We start from the raw sequence: 19441 nt of genomic DNA, 5'->3' as shown, positions 1-19441 counted from the left end.
TCCTGTCCCTGCAGGACCCAGGGATTAACACAGCAGGAAAAACCCCGCAGGAAATGAAGGAAAAACCCTGCAGACTGTGAAGAAAGAGCACAGGAGAACGGCTGTGCCCCAGACCTAGAGGTTGGGCAGTTGACATCCTGCAGTGTGAGTCAGGACTGACATCGCCACCTCGGCTGCTGCTGGTGTTACATTGATTTAACCTGAGGCCTGCCTGCCTGCGGGAAGCCTGGTCCAGATTCTTATCTACACTCAGCTGTCTGGCTCATGTGTTGATGAAGCTCCTGGGCGCTCCTCCTTGCCCTGCTTACCGGATAGACAAGTGTTTTCTTTGCCCGACCGGAGAAGCAGAGGTAGGTCAAAGTGAATTTAGAAATAGAAAATCCAGAGGAGTTCACACCTGTGTCTGTGACCTTATTTGGAAGTGGAGTCTTTGCGGATGTGATCAAGTTAAGATGAGGCCACACGGATGAAGTCTGGCTCTAATCCAGCGACCGGTGTCTTTGTAAGAAGAGGGAAACTTGGATACAGACACACAGAGACGAGAAGGCCGTGGGAAGACACAGACACACGCACAGGGCACACAGCCAGATGAAGACACTGGAGTTACCGCTGCCCAAAGCCGTGGAGCACCTAGAATTGCTAGCAGTCACCGGAAGCTAGAAGAGGCAGGGAAACACTCTTCCTTCCCTGGAGTCTTCAGAGGGAGCATAGCCCTGCTGACACCTTGGTTTTAGACTTGAATTCTAGCCTCCAGAATTCAGAAAAAATTTCTACTGTTTTAAGCCACCAAATTTGTCGTGACCATTTTACAGCAGCCCTGGGAAACTAGTTACACACAGCTGCATGTGTGCCGGCCACTCGCCTTTGCAAAACATCTCCTGCAGGGATGTATACACAGGCGGTAACGTTATAAAAAGTAGGGGAATGAGGGCCGCCTGGGTGGCTCCGTCGGTTAAGCGGCCCAACTCTTGATTTCGGCTCAGGTCATGATCTCGCAGTTTGTGAGTTCGAGCCCCGCGTCGAGCTCTGTGTTGACAGCTCGGAGCCTGGAGCCCGCTTCCAGTTCTGTCTCCCCTCTCTCTTTGTCCCCTCCCCGCTCACGCTCTTTTTCTCTCTCTCTCAAAAATAAATAGTGTTTTCAAAATTAGGGGTCCCTGGATGGCTCAGTTGGTTAAACGTCCAACTTCAACTCAGGTCATAATCTCATGGCTGGTGAGTTCAAGCCCCCCATCGGGCTCTGCGCTGACAGCTCAGAGCCTGGAGCCTGCTTCAGATTCTGTGTCTCCTCTCTCTGCTCCTCCCCTGCTCGTGCTTTGTCTCTCTCTCTCTCTCAAAAATGAATAAACTTAAAAAAAAAAAAGTAAAGTTTAAAAAAGTAAAAGAATTCTTTAAAATTAAAAAAAAATAATCAAAAAAAATAAAAGTAAGAGAATGAATGGCAGAAGCTAGGAAAGGGATGTGACTAGGAGGGACACACAGAGCTTCTAGGAGATTAGATGGGGATATAGGAGTTGTCCTTTCATTTTCTTTAAACTACATACGTGTTCTGTACACTCTCCTATGTGTCTACACATTTGACAATAAATTGAGAAAAAAAAAAAGACTAGACCAAGCAAAACACAACAACACTCAGAACAGAGTTAGACCAGCTGCTTAATCTGGTGCTGAATCATTCGTAGCGAATGAAGGCCTGGGGACGGAGCCTTGGCGCCAAGGTGAACATTTAGCAAGTCAGAGCCCCTTGTGCTAATGGCGATGAATAATAAATAAGAAATCTCAAAATGATAAATCATCCACCAAAGCTAAATTTGCCATTACGACATATGGGAGTGTCTCCTCAGTTGTGCCAAGTTTTGAGAGCCTGGCTTCCAGCTAAAGGATATTAGGTCAGACTCCGAGCCCTCTGTGGCCTCCCCTGCCTGACTCATTTCTCCCTCTGATAACCTGACCGGAGCTGGCCTTTTAGGTGGTCAGTTTAAAATACCACTGAGTTCCATAGAAAGTCACTCAAGCTCTTTATATTCATGGAGGATTAAGATTCACTTTGGCACTAGTTACCTTTCTTGATTCCTCTCCAACACCTTTTGTTTGTTTGTTTTTAATTTTAGAGAAAAAGAGTGTACACACAAGCAGGGGAGGAACGGGGTTGAGGCGGGGGGGGGAGGGAGAGAGAGAGAGAGAGAGAGAATGAATCCCAAGCAGTCTCCATGCACAGCATGGAGCCCAGTGTAGGGCTTGATCCCATGACTCTGGGTTCATGACCTGAGCCAAAATCAAGAGTTGGACACCCAAATGACTGAGCCACCCGCGCACCCCACTCTCCAACACCTCTAATCACTTCTTTCTAATGGAGATCGAAGGCCTTAAAAAAGGAGTTTGACCTGTAACAGGGTCTACTGAAACTTAATAACAGTGATTTTTGTTTTGGTTTGTTTTATTTGTACAGGTTAACTGCTATTAGGAGAATATTTGTGTTTTTCATTTATAACAATATTAAATTTCTTTTAGTAATTTTTAAAAAGTCACTGTAAAGAAAACTATTAAGTTAATGGTATATAAGTGGTATCCTGATCTAGAAATAATCAAGAATAATGTCCATGGGTTACTCAGGTTCAGAAGACTGCTTCTTCTGCTTATCCTTGTAGCAAAATGCAGGCCCTTATCATTGATGTTCCCTTTGTCTTGACCTGATAGTCAATTTTGTCTTGTATCTTTCTTTTTGTTGTTGTTGTTGTTTGTTTATTTATTTTTAGAGAGTACGCACACATGCATGTGAGAAAGCATAGGAGGAGCACAGAGAGAGGGAGAGAGAGAATCCTAAGCAGGCTCTGTGCTGTCAGTACAGAGCTCGATGCGGGGCTTGATCCCACAAACCACGAGATCATGACCTGAGCCGAAATCAAGAGTTGGACGCTTAACCGACGGAACCACCCAGGCGCCCCTGTCTTGTATCTTTCCATTCAGTACGTAGAAGGCCCTTAAGGGCAGAATCTCTAGCTTCTCTTTCCTTGTAAACCCCCACCCGACCTGGAAGCAGCCAGATGTGGATGCGTTATTCATCAGTAAACCCTGGCTGCAGCATTCCTCTTTCTTCAGTCTCGTTATCTTGCCTGGTCCTTATCGGCTCCCCTTTGTGCCTCAGGACGGATGACACTGGAGGATGTCACCCCCGGTGCCCATAGGGTGGGGAAGTGGACTGCCTGAGAAGATGTACAAGATACTTCTTCAGTGAAATAAGTGAAGGGTCAGTTCTTGCAGAGTCTGGCTCTGTTCTGGTTCCTGGAGACGGAATGGTGTGGATTCCAGAAGAAAGAGAATGGGGTTTTTGTCCTCGAGGAGTCCTATCCATCACATTCCAGGGATGATGAGACACACCTACGTGCAGCAGTTGGGAAGGATTTAAAAGAAGTATATAAAATTCAATTGTGATACTGATTTTCGTGTGCCGAAGGAATAATTCAGGAAAAGGGAGAGCAGTGAAGACTAGTTAACCAGTGACAGTTTAGGGATCAGGCAGAACTTGAGATAAGCCTTAAAGACACATAGGATTCCTTCCTGTCCTCTGGATGGCACAGCACATGAAGAGAGATGTGGCTTTGGTCCCATCTCCATCCCTCACTTAGCCTTGCTGTATCTGTTTTAGTATGGGTAGAATTGGGAGAATGTTTGCACCTACCTCATAGGGTTGATTTAAGAATTAACTAAGGTGATTTATGTAAAGCTCTTCACATACGTTAGGTAAAGAGCATCATGCCTCTACATAGCAAGTGATCAATAGTGGGTAGCTATCATCATTAATTTATCAACCATTCCATTTATTTATACAGCGAAAATTTATTGCATGGCTATCATCTGTCAGGGACTCCCAGACTCCCCACCAGTGTCCTCAGTACCTTTAACGCCGAGTCCCATGGCTTCCACTTATGCATGAGACGCTTAATCATGATAGTAATCATAATAGCTATAGTGTCCTGAGTCGCTGTGTATGTGTCAGACCCTCTGCCACGTGATTCGTTACTACATCACCTTTAATCTTTATCCCCATTTTACAGAAACGAGAATAGAAATGCAGAGTTTATGAAATTTGTGCAGGGTCCTATGTGGAGTGTCAAGCCTGGGATTTAAATTGTCTGCTTTTTGGGTGTTGGTTTGTTAGTTTGTTTGGTCCACACTGACTCTTGTTACTGTCACCATATACCCATGATGTTTCCCAAACTGTACTTGGCTTCCTCAAAGGGCTGTGCCTCTCAACTTCAGTCCACGACACCTCTATTCTACTTGTCCCGCATGTCTGAAAGACGGGAACCCCACCCCCTTCTCCATCAAGCCTCTGTATCTGGTTAGCCAGTAGGTTTTTGGTTTTTTCCCCCTGTTCCCCTTACCCTGGCCGGCACCTCCACTGACTTAGGCCTGGACTTGTTGATTTCAGGATTTGTTCCGCTGCCCTAGCCTTGAGAGGTGAGGGCCACACAACACGCTTGGATGGACTTCAGTAGATTTTGATAAACCATTCTTAAGTTTTCTAAGAAGTAAAGCACAATCATTCGTTAGTTCTGTGGCTGTTTGTCAGTGGTAGAAACTCAGAATGGTCTAACTGCAGCGGTACAGATAAGTGAGTTGCTGTGATTAAACCTTTTTCTCCCTGGGGAAAGTGTGTTGGGAGACAGCTACTCTGTTCTGTTTTTAAAAGTAAAGCCATTTTCTTTAACAAATGGGACAGTTGGATATCCACATGCAAACAAATGAAGTTGGACACCCTTATATGATATACAAAAATGAACTGAGAATGGATCAATGACCTAAATACAAGAGCTGAACCTGTAAAACTCTTAAAACATACAAGTAAATCTTTATAAACTTCGATTTGGCCGTGGAATTCTTCTTACACCAGAAGCATGACCAACAAAATAAACAGATAAAGTGGACTTCATCTAAAGTAAAAGCTTTTGTGCATCCATGGACATTGTCAAGTAAGGAAAAGGACAGCCTACAGAAAGGGGGGAAATGTTTGCAATCATATATTTGGTAAGGGTTTAGTATCCAGAATATAGAAAGAAGTCTTATAACTCAAAACAAAAAGACATTACTTTTTAAAAATCTACTTATTTTAAATAAGAGTGAGTGAAAGAGAGTGAGCACATGAGCAGGGACGGGCAGAAAGAGAGGGAGAGAGAAAATCCCAAGCAGGCCCTGCACCGTCAGCACACATCCCAACACGGGGCTCGAGCTCACGAACCATGAGATCATGGCCTGAGCCGAAATCAAGAGTTGGACACTTAACCAGTTGAGCCACCCAGGTGCCCCAAAAAGACATTTCTTGAAAGAAGATATACAGACAGCAAACAAGCACGTGAATGGATGCTCAGCATCATTAGTCATTAGAGAAATGCAAGTCAAAACCACAATGAGCTGCCACTTTACATCCACTGGGATGGCTATCATCTAAAAAACTTAAAGGAAAATAAGTGCGTTGAGGATGTGGAGACATTGCAACCCTCATACACTGCTGGTGGGGGTGTAAAATGGCACAACTAAAACATTTTTTTGGAAAGGGCCACCTGGGTGGCCCAGTTGTTTGAGTGTCTGACTCTTGATTTAGGCCCAGGTCATGATCTCAGGGTCATGGGATTGAGCCCCGCACCAGGCCCCACGCTGAGCATGGATCCCGTCCCAGATTCTCTTTCTTTATCCCTCTGCCACTCTCCCCTGCTCATGCATGCTCTCTCTCCCCAAAATTAAAAATAAAAAATTTAAGAAAAATAAAATGGCACAGCTGGCGTGGGAAACAGCAAACATAGAATTACCATTATAGCCATTATTCCACTCCTGTGTACATAGCCCAAAGGACTGAAAACAAGTCCCCAAATGAATATATTTATGTACATATGTGTGTATAGCAGCACTAAATCACAATAATCAAAAGGTTGAAACAGCCGAAATGTCTGTTGTGGAGAGATAAACAAATGGTGGTGCGTCTATACCGTGGAATATTATTCAACCATGAAAAGGAATACAGTGCAGATACAAGGTATAATATGGATGGACTTTGAGGACATTATGCTAAGTGTGTCATATATTGCATGGTTCCATTTATGTAACATATCCACAATAGGTAAATGCATAGAGAGAGAGCAGGTTGGTGGCTGCTAGGAGTCGGGTGGAGGGGAGAATGGGGAATGATTGCTTGATGAATATGGATTTCCTTTTGGAGGTGATGAAAAATATTTTGGAACTAGACAGAGATAGATGTAGCCAGGATCACTAGCTGGCTTCTGATGACAGTCTCTTCTTTGCTGAGGTCAGGACCCCATGGCCGGCGATTTCTAACTCTGATGCCTTCACGGGTCCAATCTATGGGGATCTGTGTCTGAGGTCAGCCGGATAGAAGTCAGCAGGGAGTGGTGGGGATTAGGTGGAACTAGGCTGGACCTGCACTGTCTAAAGGCATTCGTATTCAGGGAGACCTTCCCTGGGTGGATTCTTGCCCCATCTCCATCATTCTGCCATCCCTCTCGAGCCATCTGGCAGGCTAATGTATTTAAACATCTTTGCCGTACCATTCATTCTCTCTAAACCCATGTCCTGTAACAGAACCTAAACTTCTTTGTTCCCCCTTCCAGTCTAGGATCTGCGGAAGGTCAGCTGGTTCTAGATGCATCATCAAACTGTTACCCTCCTCCCACTCCCCCTGTCCCAGCACCTGGAGTTTGGGTGATAAGACTAAATCCCATTGGCTATGTAAGGGGATGGGCTCACTCGGAATCTTTGGTTTAAGGGTGGCTTAGAGAGAGAGGGTCAGCAGCTGGTGGCTGCCTCTAATCGGGGAATGGTGGGTTTCTTTAGTGTCACTGGCCCAGCAATTTGAGGGCATATTTGTTATATCTGCCGGCAGAGAAGGGGAGAGGGGCACAGAAGAATCTGGAAAGATGTTTGTTATTCGAGGAGATGGAGAAAGTTTTTTTAAAATCTGTCCAAGCATTTAGAGACTTGGATCCATTCAGCTCAGAGTGGGGAGGGGTGTGTCAGGGGAGTCCGGGAGAGGGTGTGGAGGAAGGAGACCTAGTCCATTAGATCTAGGGTGGGGCCAGCACTGTTTTCTTTTGTGCTTCCAGCTCTATAGCTGCTTGTAATCCCCTCTTCACTGCTGATTTTCTGAGAAGCACTTAGGACAGAAAGATCTTTGTCCTTCCAGTAGGTAACAATAGGTAACCATCCTTCCAATAGGTAACAATCCAGTGGGCATTTGCAGGCTGGGGGCAGGATGAGAAAAGCATAGCTGTGTGACTTGAAGGAACTGCCTAAGGCTCTTGTGCCCTAAAAAGCACCCCTAAACCCCTCCATGGTACCCAGAGTACCACCATCACACATCGCTTTATTGAAGGAGTTTGCCTCTCAGAGGTAAAGGTAAAGCCTTCTGAAGAGGCCCTCAGCGAGGGTCACTGGAAAGTCAACCCTGGGAGGGTGTGACCCAGCACAGTAGGGCTCAGAACTGGTTTTTTTCATTGTTTACCTAGACAGAGTGGTTGGAGGAACCGAGTCAACTTTTTTGTTACTCTGTCTTCAGTGGATTCCTTTCCCTCCCCTTCCCATTTGGACTTGGAGAGCAGGGATGGGGAGAGACTCTTCCTACCTTCTCTGAAGTCCTGAGTATAAAGCTCTGAATCCCAGGTGTTCAGCGTCCGGCCCGGGAGAGGTTGTGCTTTCATGAGGCCTTCAGAACCTTCCTGCTTGTGGAAATGGAGGCCTGGCTCGCACGTACCCTCTGCCCGCTCAGAGCTTCTCGGCTTGGCATACAGCACTTCAGTCACTTAGCGTGTTTGCTCTTTTTTTGTTTTTTAATTTATTTTTGAGAGAGAGAGAAATTGCAAGTGAGGGAAGGGCAGAGAGAGAGACACACAGAATCGGAACCAGGCTCCAGGCTCCAGGCTCCCAGCTGTCAGCACAGAGCCCGATGGGGAGCTCGAACTCACGAACCGCGAGATCGTGACCTGAGCCCCTTACCCACCTGAGCCACCCAGGTGCCCCTTAGCGTGTTTGCCCTTTTTAGGAAGATTGACTCCTGCAAGGGGATGCAGACAGCTGGAGCTGTCATGTAGGTGAGGTAGCCGCCTCAGCTACTGTGCTAGGAGAGCCCAGATGGCTCCACACTGTGGTGCTTTGGTGTTAGAACTTGGGAGACAGGCCCAGAGTATTATTGATTCAGTGAACTAGTTTTTTCCTCCTGGGTCATACACACAGAGAGATTCATGGTTGTGAACATACATGTATCCTCTGACTTTTCAATTTGTCAGGCAGTTCTCGGTGGCTGGGGGTGGGGGAGGGAATTCCTGGATCAAAGGAAAATCTCTGTGCCCGAGAGACAGCTTTCTTACAAACTTAACTTGGGAGAGGTTCATGGGAACTGTGCAGGCACTGCCTGGAACCTTGAAAATCCATTCCTCGCGCCTCCAAAATGCACCCCATTCCTTGTGGTCTGAGAGTGGTTATGGCCCAGGGGTGCCTGGCCAGATAGGAAGCCCAAGGAGCCTCTCCTCAGAAGGGTCAGCTGTGACATCACGGGTCCCTCCATAGGGCGTGAATGGGCTATGTGCTGTGAAGGTTAAGAGGGAAGGCTTTTGAGTCGGGCTGCCTGTGTCAGTCCTGGCTTATTAGTTGATTTTTTATGTCAGTTTCCTCATCTTGTAAAAAGGATATGGCACTGGTACCTACCTCATAAGGTTGTTGTGAGTTAATGATAATGCCTATAAAGGGCTTGCCACGAAAATGGATGCATCGTAGGTGCATCTTACCAAAAATGATGGCTCCTACCATCAGTCCACCGTAGCTGCACAGTGGAGCCTAGAGGAGAGGGTAGGAATCTGGCAGGAGGGCTCTGTGGTTGGTGGTTTCCCTGTGATCAATGCAGACTTTCTGGTTTCTTCTATGTTCCTTTTCTTCCCAGTACTGATCCTCCAGAAGGTGGAGAATGGAGACCTGAGCAACAAGATTCTGAAGATCACTGATTTTGGCCTGGCTCGAGAATGGCACCGAACCACAAAGATGAGCGCAGCAGGGACATATGCTTGGATGGCACCCGAAGTCATCCGTGCCTCCATGTTTTCCAAAGGCAGTGATGTGTGGAGGTAAGGTCCAAAGGGTCAGGGGCAGTGCCGCCCTGGTCTCTTTTGGCTGCACACGTGTTTCAGGACTTGGAGAACTGAGGATGCGTAGACTCCCGGACACCCCAAGTAGGTCTAAGTGACCCCTTCACAGCAACCTGTAGTAACTCCCAGGTTGCCATGGGACAGTTTCTAACGCCTTCATCTATCCAAAATTCCTTTAGTGCTGTGGCAGGTACCGCCTCTATGTGTGAGTGATTGCTCCGTAGGAAAGACCAGTAGATCCCAGGGGCAGTGTGTACTCCCATCTCTGACTGTAGGGTGGTGAGGGCACCCAGGCATTCCTGGGGACTGACCTTCCACGGGGTCCCCCGGCTTCCTTAGCAACCGCGGCTGTTATTGCTGGACTTGTTCTCACTCTAAGCTCTTCAGCTGATGAGTATTCTTTGTGCTATCTCTGTTGTTTTGGTGGGTTGGAAATTATGCTTTCTAGTTATATGGTTAACCTTTTAGTCAGGGCACTATCTGTTGAACATTGATACAGAAATGGGAAAAGATGGGTCTCAAGCATGTACTGAGAACTGCAGAGTCACAGATTAGACTGGCCGTTCCCCTAGTAAATGTCAGCCTAAGAGGTCATAGGGACATGGATCTAAAAATCTAATCCCCACGGATGGGAGGAAGAGCTTGTGCAGAGGGTGCATCCTCCTGGCTGTGAGAAGTAGCATCACCTTGGTACACCAAAAGAAAGGGCCATGGTTATCATCGGACTTCAGTCTATGAAGTTGTGTCTTCCTGGTGAGTTGTAAAGTGAGCTTGTGTGTGTATATGACGAATGTGTGTATTAAAAAAAAAAAAAAACAGCTTTATTGAGATATACACGTATTACGAAGTTCACCCTTCAAAATGTAGAAGTCGATGGTTTACAGTAAATTTACCAACTTTGTACCACTCGGCATTGTTACCAGCTTGCTAAGGCTGCTGTAACAAACTACCGCAGGCCTGGTGGCTTTAAACAATAGACCTTTATAGTGTGGAGGCCAGAAGTCTGAAATCAGTACTAACAGGGCTATGCCCCCTCTGAGACTTTGGGGGGGATTCTGTTCCACATAAGGGTTTTGGATATTAGGACATGGATGTATCTTTTTAGGGCTACCATTCAAACCACTACAACTGCTATCTGTTTCCAGAATTATTTTTCTCATCCCAAAAAGAAACCCAATACCTGTTGGTAGTCATTCCCCAATCCTGCCTCCCCCTGTCCCCAGCAACTACTAATTTACTTTCTGTCTCTATGGATTTGCCTATTCCAGGCATTTCTTATATATGGAATCAATACAACATGTGGTCTTTTTACTGGCTGCTTTCATTTATCATGTTTTCAAGGTTCATCCATGTAGCATGGATGAGTCAGAACTTCATTCCTCTTTACACCTGAATAATATTCCATCCTATGGAAATTTATTTATCCATTTATAAGTTGATGAACATTTGAGTTGTTTCCACTTTTTGGCAGTTGTGAATAATACTGTTGTGGACATTTTTGTGCAAGCTTTTGTGTGAACATAGATTAACATAGATTTTCAGTTCCCCTAAGTATATACCTGGAAGTGGATTTGCTAAGTTATATGGTTATTCTGTGTTTAATTTTTTGAGGAACGACCGAACTATTTTTTTTTTTTACCATAGCTGCACCATTTTCCATTTCCATTAGCAATGTAGGAGGGTTCCAATTTCTCTACATTGTCTCAATACTTGTTATTATATGTCTTCTTAATTATTGCTATCCAGTTAGATATGAAGTGGTATCTCATTGTAATTTTGATTTTATTCTCTAATGACTCCTGATGTTGAGCATCTTTTCATGTGTTTATTGGCCATTTGTATATCTTTTCTGGATAAATGCCTATTCAAATCCTTTGCTAGTTTTGAAACTGGGTTGGTTATCTGTCTTTTTTTTAAGTTGAAAGAGTTCTTTATATATTTTTAATATAAGTCCTTTATCAGGTGCATGATTTGCAAATATTTTCTCCCATTCTATGGGTTTCTTTTTTCTTGTTTTTTTCTTTTCTTTTTCTTTTTCTTTTTCTTTTCTTTTTTTTTTTTTTAGTGAGGGGCAAAGAGAGAGAGAGGAATCCTAGGAGGGGCAGAAGTAGAGGTAGAGAGAGAGAGAGAGGCAACGCTCACCCAAAGTGGGGTTCGTGCTCACTAGAAGCGGGACTTGAGCTCACCCCAAGTGGGATTCCAACTGACAAACCATGGGATCATGACCTGAGTTGAAGTCAGATGCTTAATGACTGAGCTACCCAGCTGCCCTCTTTTTACTTTCTTGATGGTATTCTTTGAAACAGAAACATTTTTAATTTTGATGAGGTCCAATTTATCTATTTTTTTATTTGATTGCTTGTGCTTTGAGTGCTTATGCTTAGGCTTTTGGTGTCATAGTTAAGAAACCATCCCCAAGTTTTATGAATATCTATACCCATGTTCTAAGAGTTATAAAACTCTTAGCTTTTACATTTAGGTCTGTGTTCCATTTTGACTTAATTTTTGTATGTGGTGTGAGGTAAGGGGTTTAACTTCATTCTTTTGCCTGTGACTACAGTAGTCACTCCTTATCAGTGGTTTCACTTTTTTATGGTTTCATTTACCCATGGTCAACCATAGTCTGGAAGGTCAGACCTATCATCAGAAGGTCAGTATTACCTAACGCTGGGTCACAATGCCTACATCATTCATCTCACTTCATCTCATCACGTAGGCTTTTTATCATCTCACATCATCACAAGGGTGAGTATAGAATGATAAGATTTTGAAAGAAAGAGCATATTTGTATAACTTTTATTATAATATAATTATTCCATTTTATTGTTCATCTCTTACTATGCTTAATTTATAAATTAAACTTTATCATATTTATGTGTGTATAGGAAAAAACATCTATAGGGTTCTGTACCACCTGCAATTTCAGGCATCCACTGGGGGTCTTGGAACATATCTCCCATGGATAAAGGGGGGACTACTGTATCTAGCCCCATTTGTTGAAAAGGCTGTTCTTTTCTAATTGTCACCCTTGTCAAAAAGTAATTTATCACAGATGGAAGGTTTTATTTCTAGACTGTCAATTATATTTCATTGGTCTATGTGTGTATCCTTATGCCAGTACGACTCTTTTGTTTTAATCAGTCTTTCTTCCTTTCTCTTTCTTTCTTTCTTTCTTTCTTTCTTTCTTTCTTTCTTTCCTTCTTTCTTTCTTTCTCTCTTTCTCTCTTTCAACATAAGCAGGGACGAGCAGAGGGAGGCAGGGGAGGAGACAGAATCCAAGGCAGGCTCTGAGCTGTCAGCACAGAGCCTGACAAATGAAGGGCTTGAACTTACAAACCATGATTTCATGACCTGAGCCAAAGTTGGATGCTTAACCAACTGAGCCACCCAAGCACCCCAGTACCATTCTGTTTTAATTACTGTAGCTTTGTACTAAGTTTTGAAATTAGGACATGTGAGTCCTCCAGCTTTGCTATTCTTCAAGATTATTTTGGCCATTCTGTGTGCCTTGCGTTTCCAAATGAATTTTAGGAGCACTTTGTCAATTTCTCCAAAATAGGCAACTGAGATTTTGATGGGAATTGTGTTAAACCTGTAGGTCACTTTGGGAACTGTTGCTAGCTTAACAACATTAAGTCTTCCAATCCATGAACATGAGATATATTCCTATTCACGTAGACCTTTTCTAATTTCTTTTAGTGATGTTTTGTAGCTTCTGTATATTGCATCGTATATCCCCAAGCATTAATTATAGGGTGAAGTGACTATCATGCAGAAAAGAGTTTTCTTCCCTTAAAATATCTGGCCAGATTTCATCAGTGTGAACTGTGTAGTGATATTCCAATGTTTTTGACCTACAAAAACAGCAATTTCATAGGCTTCAATCTAACGCTTTCATTACTTGACTATAGGCTAAATGAGAATAGCTAATATATTAATTAGGCTAAGCTACTATTACAAAGAGACCTATAGATGCAGTGGCTTAAATAAAGTAGTACTCAAAGAGTAGTCCAGCCAGTCCAGGCTGTGGGGTAGCTGTGCCCCGTGAGATCCTTCAGAAACCCAGGTTCTTTCCGGGTCCCTCAGTGCATTGTTCTTATCTAAATAGTTACATCTAAGTGACTGTTGCTTCCACGTTGTATTTTGCAGAAACAGAGAAAGAGAGCTTATGCATGACAAGCAGGTTGTCTTTAATTTGGAGACAACCCAGAAGTTGTGTACATCTCCTGCTCTTTTGTTATATGCACACACCCGGCTCCAAAAGAGGGAGACAGATGTAGGCTCTAGCTGGGTAACTGTGTGTCCAGCTAAAACTCTTATGATGGAAGAAGGGGAGAGTGGATTTGGGGGACAATCAGCTACTTGCCACACTCAACTTGATCTTACCTTTCTTCATAGGAAACCATGACTTCTCAGTAACATTACTGTTTTCTACTTCCTGTATTCCTGCTAGGCTTCTTCTCCAGCCTGGCCCTGAAATTGTGCAGATTTTATTGCCACAGACGCCAAAAGTTTCTGTCGCTATACTGATTTGGACAGAGTTGCTGCAGGTATGCAGTCGCATTCTTAGTGGGAAGCGAAAGCCCCAATATCTAATGTAAGGTCTTTTCATGGTGACAGAAGTGGCCGGCAAGGAAGAGCAAGGCCATTGTAGAAGTTTGTCCATCATGGAAGGAATAGGGCAGGACCATTCATCTTTTACCCAAAGTGTCCTTGTTCTAAGGCTAACCTCCAGGTCTTGCCTTTCAACCACAGATCCTGAAAGCAGGCTTGAGGAGCCTTTGGTGAATCATCTGATGAAGTTATTCTGCTCTCTGAAGGGAATGGCTTGGAGGTAAACTCCAAATCAGTAGCACTTTGGATGAGGTGGCTTGGAAATGGTCATGTGGTCTGCTCTGCCACTAGGTCTTCAGTTTAGAGTTGTTCCCAGGACTTCAGCTTCCTGACTCATCTCGGTCGAGGAATGTGGTTTGAAGACATAATTCACTGTGCTCCCTCCAGCTGTTTTAGCTTCCGCGCTGCAGTATTCCCTGCAAGGAACAATGTATTGGAACCCCTTAGATGGGCCTTTACTCCTTGAGCCTACTTACCTAAGTGGCTCCAAATGATCTCAAACCTTTATCCGAGGAAAACTTGTGCCCATTGCTGTATGTACAATATGCATACACTGGTGACAGTATTTGCTACCCACACAAATGCTTATGAGCTAGGCTCTATGCTAAATACTGTACCCCATTAAAAAAAACTTTTAATGTTTTATTCTTTCTTTGAGAGAAAGACAGAGTGCAAGTAGGGGAGGGGCAGAGGGAAGGGGAGACACAGAATCCGAAGCAGGCTCCAGGCTCTGAGCTGTCAGTGCGGAGCCAGACATGGGGCTTGAACTCACGAACCACGAGATCATGACCTGAACCAAAGTTGGACGTTCAACCTACTGAGCCACCCAGGCACCCCACTATACCTCTATTTTATCTCATTTTATTCCTCACAAGAATCCCCAAAAGTAGAGGATATTATTTCCATTTGACAGATAAGGTAACCGAGGCTTAGATGGTTTAAGTCATTTGTCTAAGTTCATCCAGGTGGTAGAGACAAAGCTGTGGTTAGAATCAGAGCAGTGCCTGGTGACTCAGTTAAATGTCCAACTCTTGATCTCAAGGTTGTGAGTTCAAGCCCCATGCTGGGCTCTGCACTGGGTGTGAAGCCTAGTTTAAAAAAAAAAAAAAAAAGGAACTAAATATGTGTCTCTTAAAACTTTGTGGTGTAGCCATATTGCCATCTGTATACCCTTGTGCCTGCATTTCGGGCAGCTTCTTCCGGGATGATTGGCCCACTAGGCCTGGGGCTCAGCAGGATGTCCCAGAGAGGGCCCACACATGCCCAGGAGCTTGGACAACGTTTGTTCACAAATCGACTTGTAACTCATTTACTCATTCAGGAAATGTTTGTGGAATATTTACTGTGTGCCAGGTACTGGGCAGAGCCTGTGTCCATCCTCTACCCCTCCTGGAACTCCTCAAGGTCTGGGGCCTCTGGGCCTCTTCTATTGCTGTGTGCCGAGGGCCAGCTGAGTTTGTCTTACTGCTTTTCGAGTGTAGGTCTCTGGGTCTCTTCCACATGCTGTGATGGAGGGTATGATGATCACGGCCCAGATCCTCGACTTCATGTGTTTCCTGATGTGCTTGGATTAGACCACCTCAGGAGGAGTAATTGACAAAACCTTTCCCTTTGGTTGTGTGTGCACAGAGTGCGGTGGTTAGTGGTTTCCTATAATGACTTCTTGCCTGGTGTGGGGGGATGGAGTGGAGGCATTTTAAGTTTTCAGAATTATAGAACTTGGAGCGCCTGGGTGGCTCAGTGGGTTAAGCGTCTGATGCTTGGTTTCAGCTCAGGTCACCATCTCATTGTGTATGGTTTCGAGCCCTGCGTTGGGCTCTGTGCTGACAGCATGGAACCTGCTTGGGATTCTCTGTCTCCCTCTCTCTCTGCCCCTACCTGGCTCTCTCTCAAAATAAATAAATAAATAAACATTAAAATAAAATTATAGAAGTAAAATGTGTTCACCGTAGGAAAAAAATTAGAAAATATGGATAAACAAAAAGAATAAAAAAGGGAAAAAGAAATCACCCATTACTCACTTCTAAAGATAACTTCTGTTAATATTTTGGTGCATTTATTTCTGTTCCTGTGCTCATCTACTCGTCCCTTAAAATGAGATCATTCTGTTTTGTAAGCTGCTTTTGAATATAATACAGGGGCACCTCTGTTGGGTGTCTGACTTCGGCTCGGGTCATGGTCTTACAGTTTGTGGGTTCGAGTTCTGCATCGGGCTCTGTGCTGACAGCTTCAGATTCTGTGTCTCCTTTTCTCTCTTTGCCCCTCTCCTGCTTGTCTGTCTCTCTCTCTCTTAAAAAAAATAATAATAATATAATACAGCATGCGCATATTACCATATCAGTAAATATTTACCATGTCAATGTATTCATCTATATATTACATATATAGTAACAAATAGATCATCATTTTGAATGAGGTCTGGTTAACCACAACAACAAGAACAGTTTTGTGTTACTTCACAATTTACGGAGTGCTTTCATATGTGGTAGTTCAACTATCTTCACCAACAATTATTAAGTAGCATGGTTTCTGGAATGTGGGGACGCAGCCAATTACCAAGTGCAGAAGCCCATTCAAGGGACACCCTCTGCTATCAGGATGTGTGTCTTAGAGACAACATAGGTTAATAAGAAAAATAGTCCTGGTCCAGCTCAGGTGTGGATTTGCTGTGCCTTTGGTTGGGTTGCTATCTACTCTGATGCTTTTCCTCACTTTGAGAACACAGAACGCCCCTCCCTGACCTGTGACCCCACCAAATGGTGGAAGGCATTACCATACCTCTGGAGGTGGTTAATCATTGACACAGGGTGCGTTCCCCAAGGTTTGCAAGGACGCCTGGGAAATCACTGACAGCACTGTGGGAATGGGCGGCTCCCCGTTGGGGGAGGGACTGAGGCAGAGTTTTAGCTGAGCTGGTACCTCCAGGCCGCTTGTACAAGGTCTTGAAAGGGCCTGTTGACCTTCTCGCAACCTTGGGAGGGCATCAGAGTGGGTCAAACCTGAGGTAAACCATGTGGGCTTCTCCTGCCCACCTTTCCCGGGGGCTCAGACACATCTAATGTGTCATTATTTAGTTCCTTTCTTGGACTCTATTCCTGCCAAAGGAATGCCAAGTCTTCATTTACATCACCACCTTCTGTTACAGAAATAAAGAGGAACATTGGCAGAGGAGAACTAACTGGTTCAGTCATCCCCAGGAATGCTTCTTCCCTGATTGCTGTCGTCCCTCAGCAAGGCTCTCGGCCGACACTGCAGTCTCTCCCTAAATCCCACCAGAGGCTTTCTTGTTTCAGGACCTTCCCAAGGGGAAGCACACACTGTTTACTAGCTGTAGAGGGTAGCTTCCGGAGAAGCAGTAGTTACTGTTATTTATTCTTTGCAGTTACTCTGTGCGGTGGGAATTGGCTGTCTTTGTTGCACAAGTGAGGAAACTGAGGTTTGGACAGGTAAGCTTCCTTTCCCACGGCCCCACCACTGTTAAGTGGCGAAGCAGACACATTTGACTCAAGTCTGTCTGAATCTTCCTTGGGCAGCATTCGACCCGTTTCTCCTAGTTGTGGGGCATTTCACATGGAACAAAATGCGGTGGAACAAAGAAACAAGCCAGGTGAGAGCAGGGCTGCCCTCGTCGAAACTGAGAGAGACGGAGTCCCTGGCTCCACCCTCTTTGAGGTGGCCCGAGGCATCTCCATGGGTCACCTAGGACTCAGCACTAAAAGCGTCACAGAGTAGATGCGAGGACACAAATAGGACCCATGTTTAGATCTTTGAAATCCTCTACTGTCTTTCCAGGTAGTTAGGGCTCAGACACCAGGAGAGGGGTTCTTTGGGACCTTGGGTTTTTGTTCCCCAGAGTGGAGGTTGCCAGTGATGCCAGGAGCAGACAACTGAAGCTGAGGGTCACCGTAGCCTAGGAGTCTAGTCCGCAGTGCGGACAGTTCTTAGAGGTCACTTGGTAGCAGCTGCCCAGCACGACTGCTGTCTGGATGAGTCACAGTAAAGATTTGGCAGGAAGAATAACAGTGCTATTCTGGGAATTCAGGGCTTACTCCAGGGCGCCCAGTGCAGCCTGCGGGACTGTCTATCCACACAGTGCTTCCCACCAGCTCACTTACTAGACGAGGCCTACTGTGTACGAGGCCCTGAGAAAGCAAAGGTTAAACGACCATCCCTGCTCTCGCAGGGCTCATTGGCTGGCAGACAAACAACCACAGTCCACGGCAGCCCAGACAAGGGTGAAGTAACACTGGCAGCATCAGGGAAGGCTTCCTGAAGTGTCCATTGTTGCCATCAGCCTCAGACTAAAAGCCAAGTCCCTGTCAAGACAAGACCTGTAACTGTCTACCAGGCTTTTTGTGGTTGTTGAGATACATAAAGAAAGTGATGTATTTGGAGGACGCACGGGGGGAACGCTGTTGTCCAAGGAGACTGGCCAGGCCACTCTGGAGGACCGTCTGCGGGGATCTTCTGGGATGCCCTGGTGCATTGGTTGGCACATTGCTCTCCTTTGGAGCCATGCCAGGTCACCTGGGATTCTTTGAGGGCAAGCCTTGGCTTTGTATATGCCGATCCCTGTCTTCTTTTGCCTAGCAGTCCGGGCTTAGCTGTCTCCTGGACCCATTCTGGTCTGGTTTAGGTGGCCAGGGGCCCGTCATTGTCTCTTTGTGCACTCATAATATGTCTGTTGTGACCCACTCTGTATGCTAATTGACATCTTTTCTGTTCCTTTCGGTAGTCTCTTTGTAGATAAGATCTGTGTCTTGTATCCCAGTGGCCTGCAGTGAGCTTGATGCACAATAAATCTTTAGTAGATGTTTAAAACGAATGAAAAAAGGGGGGAGCATTTGAATTTGAAAGACGATTATAGTTCACCAAGCAGAGAAATGGTACTAGGAGATTCTAGAGAGAAGAAATTGAGAGTTGGTCCAGGGCCCACCATGACTTATTCCACGTATGCCCTTAATATATGCTGCTAAACTTACCTGAACCTCGCTTTCCTCATCTGCAAAATGGTGATAATATTTATCTTGCAGGTTCGTGGTAAGGATTTAAGATGATGTTTATAAAGGTCTTAGCATCTTGTGCGTACAAAGTACCATGATGAAATATTAGGCTGTTTTCCAATTAATCTCTATGCCCAGAGTGGGGCTCGAACTCACGACTCCGAGATCAAGAGTCGCACACTTTCCCACCTGAGCTATGTTTTGTTTGAAAATAACATGACTTTGTTGGTTATAAACTACCGGTGAATATTTTTAAAAATTTGAGGCTTGTGTTAGGGGCGCCTGGGTGGCACAGTGGGTTAAGCGTCCGACTTCAACCAGGTCACGATCTCGCGGTCGGTGAGTTCGAGCCCCGCGTCAGGCTCTGGGCTGATGGCTCAGAGCCTGGAGCCTGTTTCTGATTCTGTGTCTCCCTCTCTCTCTGCCCCTCCCCCATTCATGCTCTGTCTCTCTCTGTCCCAAAAATAAATAAATGTTGAAAAAAAAAAATTTTATAAAAAAAAAAAAAAATATGAGGAGAGCCACTCTTTACTGTTCGTGGCCTTATGGTGCTTGTCCTGAAAGGATTGTTATTCCTGGAAGGATTGAACCCTACATGATTTTGCCTCTTTCTGACTGTGAATTCATAGAATAATTATTCTGCTAAATTCTGTGCTCCCCATTCTCTGACTCACAGGACAT

The 19441-nt window shown here is 44.9% G+C and overlaps 1 protein-coding gene across 2 annotated transcripts in view; it reads left to right on the top strand.

Annotated features, from left to right (window-relative positions):
• MAP3K9 (mitogen-activated protein kinase kinase kinase 9) overlaps positions 1-19441 on the top strand; it is a 76073-nt gene that overhangs the window by 38105 nt on the left and 18527 nt on the right. For both annotated transcript variants that reach the window (XM_040477560.1, XM_040477559.1), the window contains exon 3: positions 8942-9122. In XM_040477560.1, the coding sequence (XP_040333494.1) occupies positions 8942-9122 (181 nt within the window). The remainder of the gene's footprint in view (positions 1-8941; positions 9123-19441) is intronic.

The sequence above is a fragment of the Herpailurus yagouaroundi genome, unplaced genomic scaffold (assembly GCF_014898765.1).
Source record: "Herpailurus yagouaroundi ecotype Mexico unplaced genomic scaffold, PumYag 141, whole genome shotgun sequence".
NCBI lineage: Eukaryota > Metazoa > Chordata > Mammalia > Carnivora > Felidae > Herpailurus > Herpailurus yagouaroundi.
Note: the sequence above shows the minus strand (reverse complement) of the source record. Positions and strands in the feature narration are given on the sequence as shown.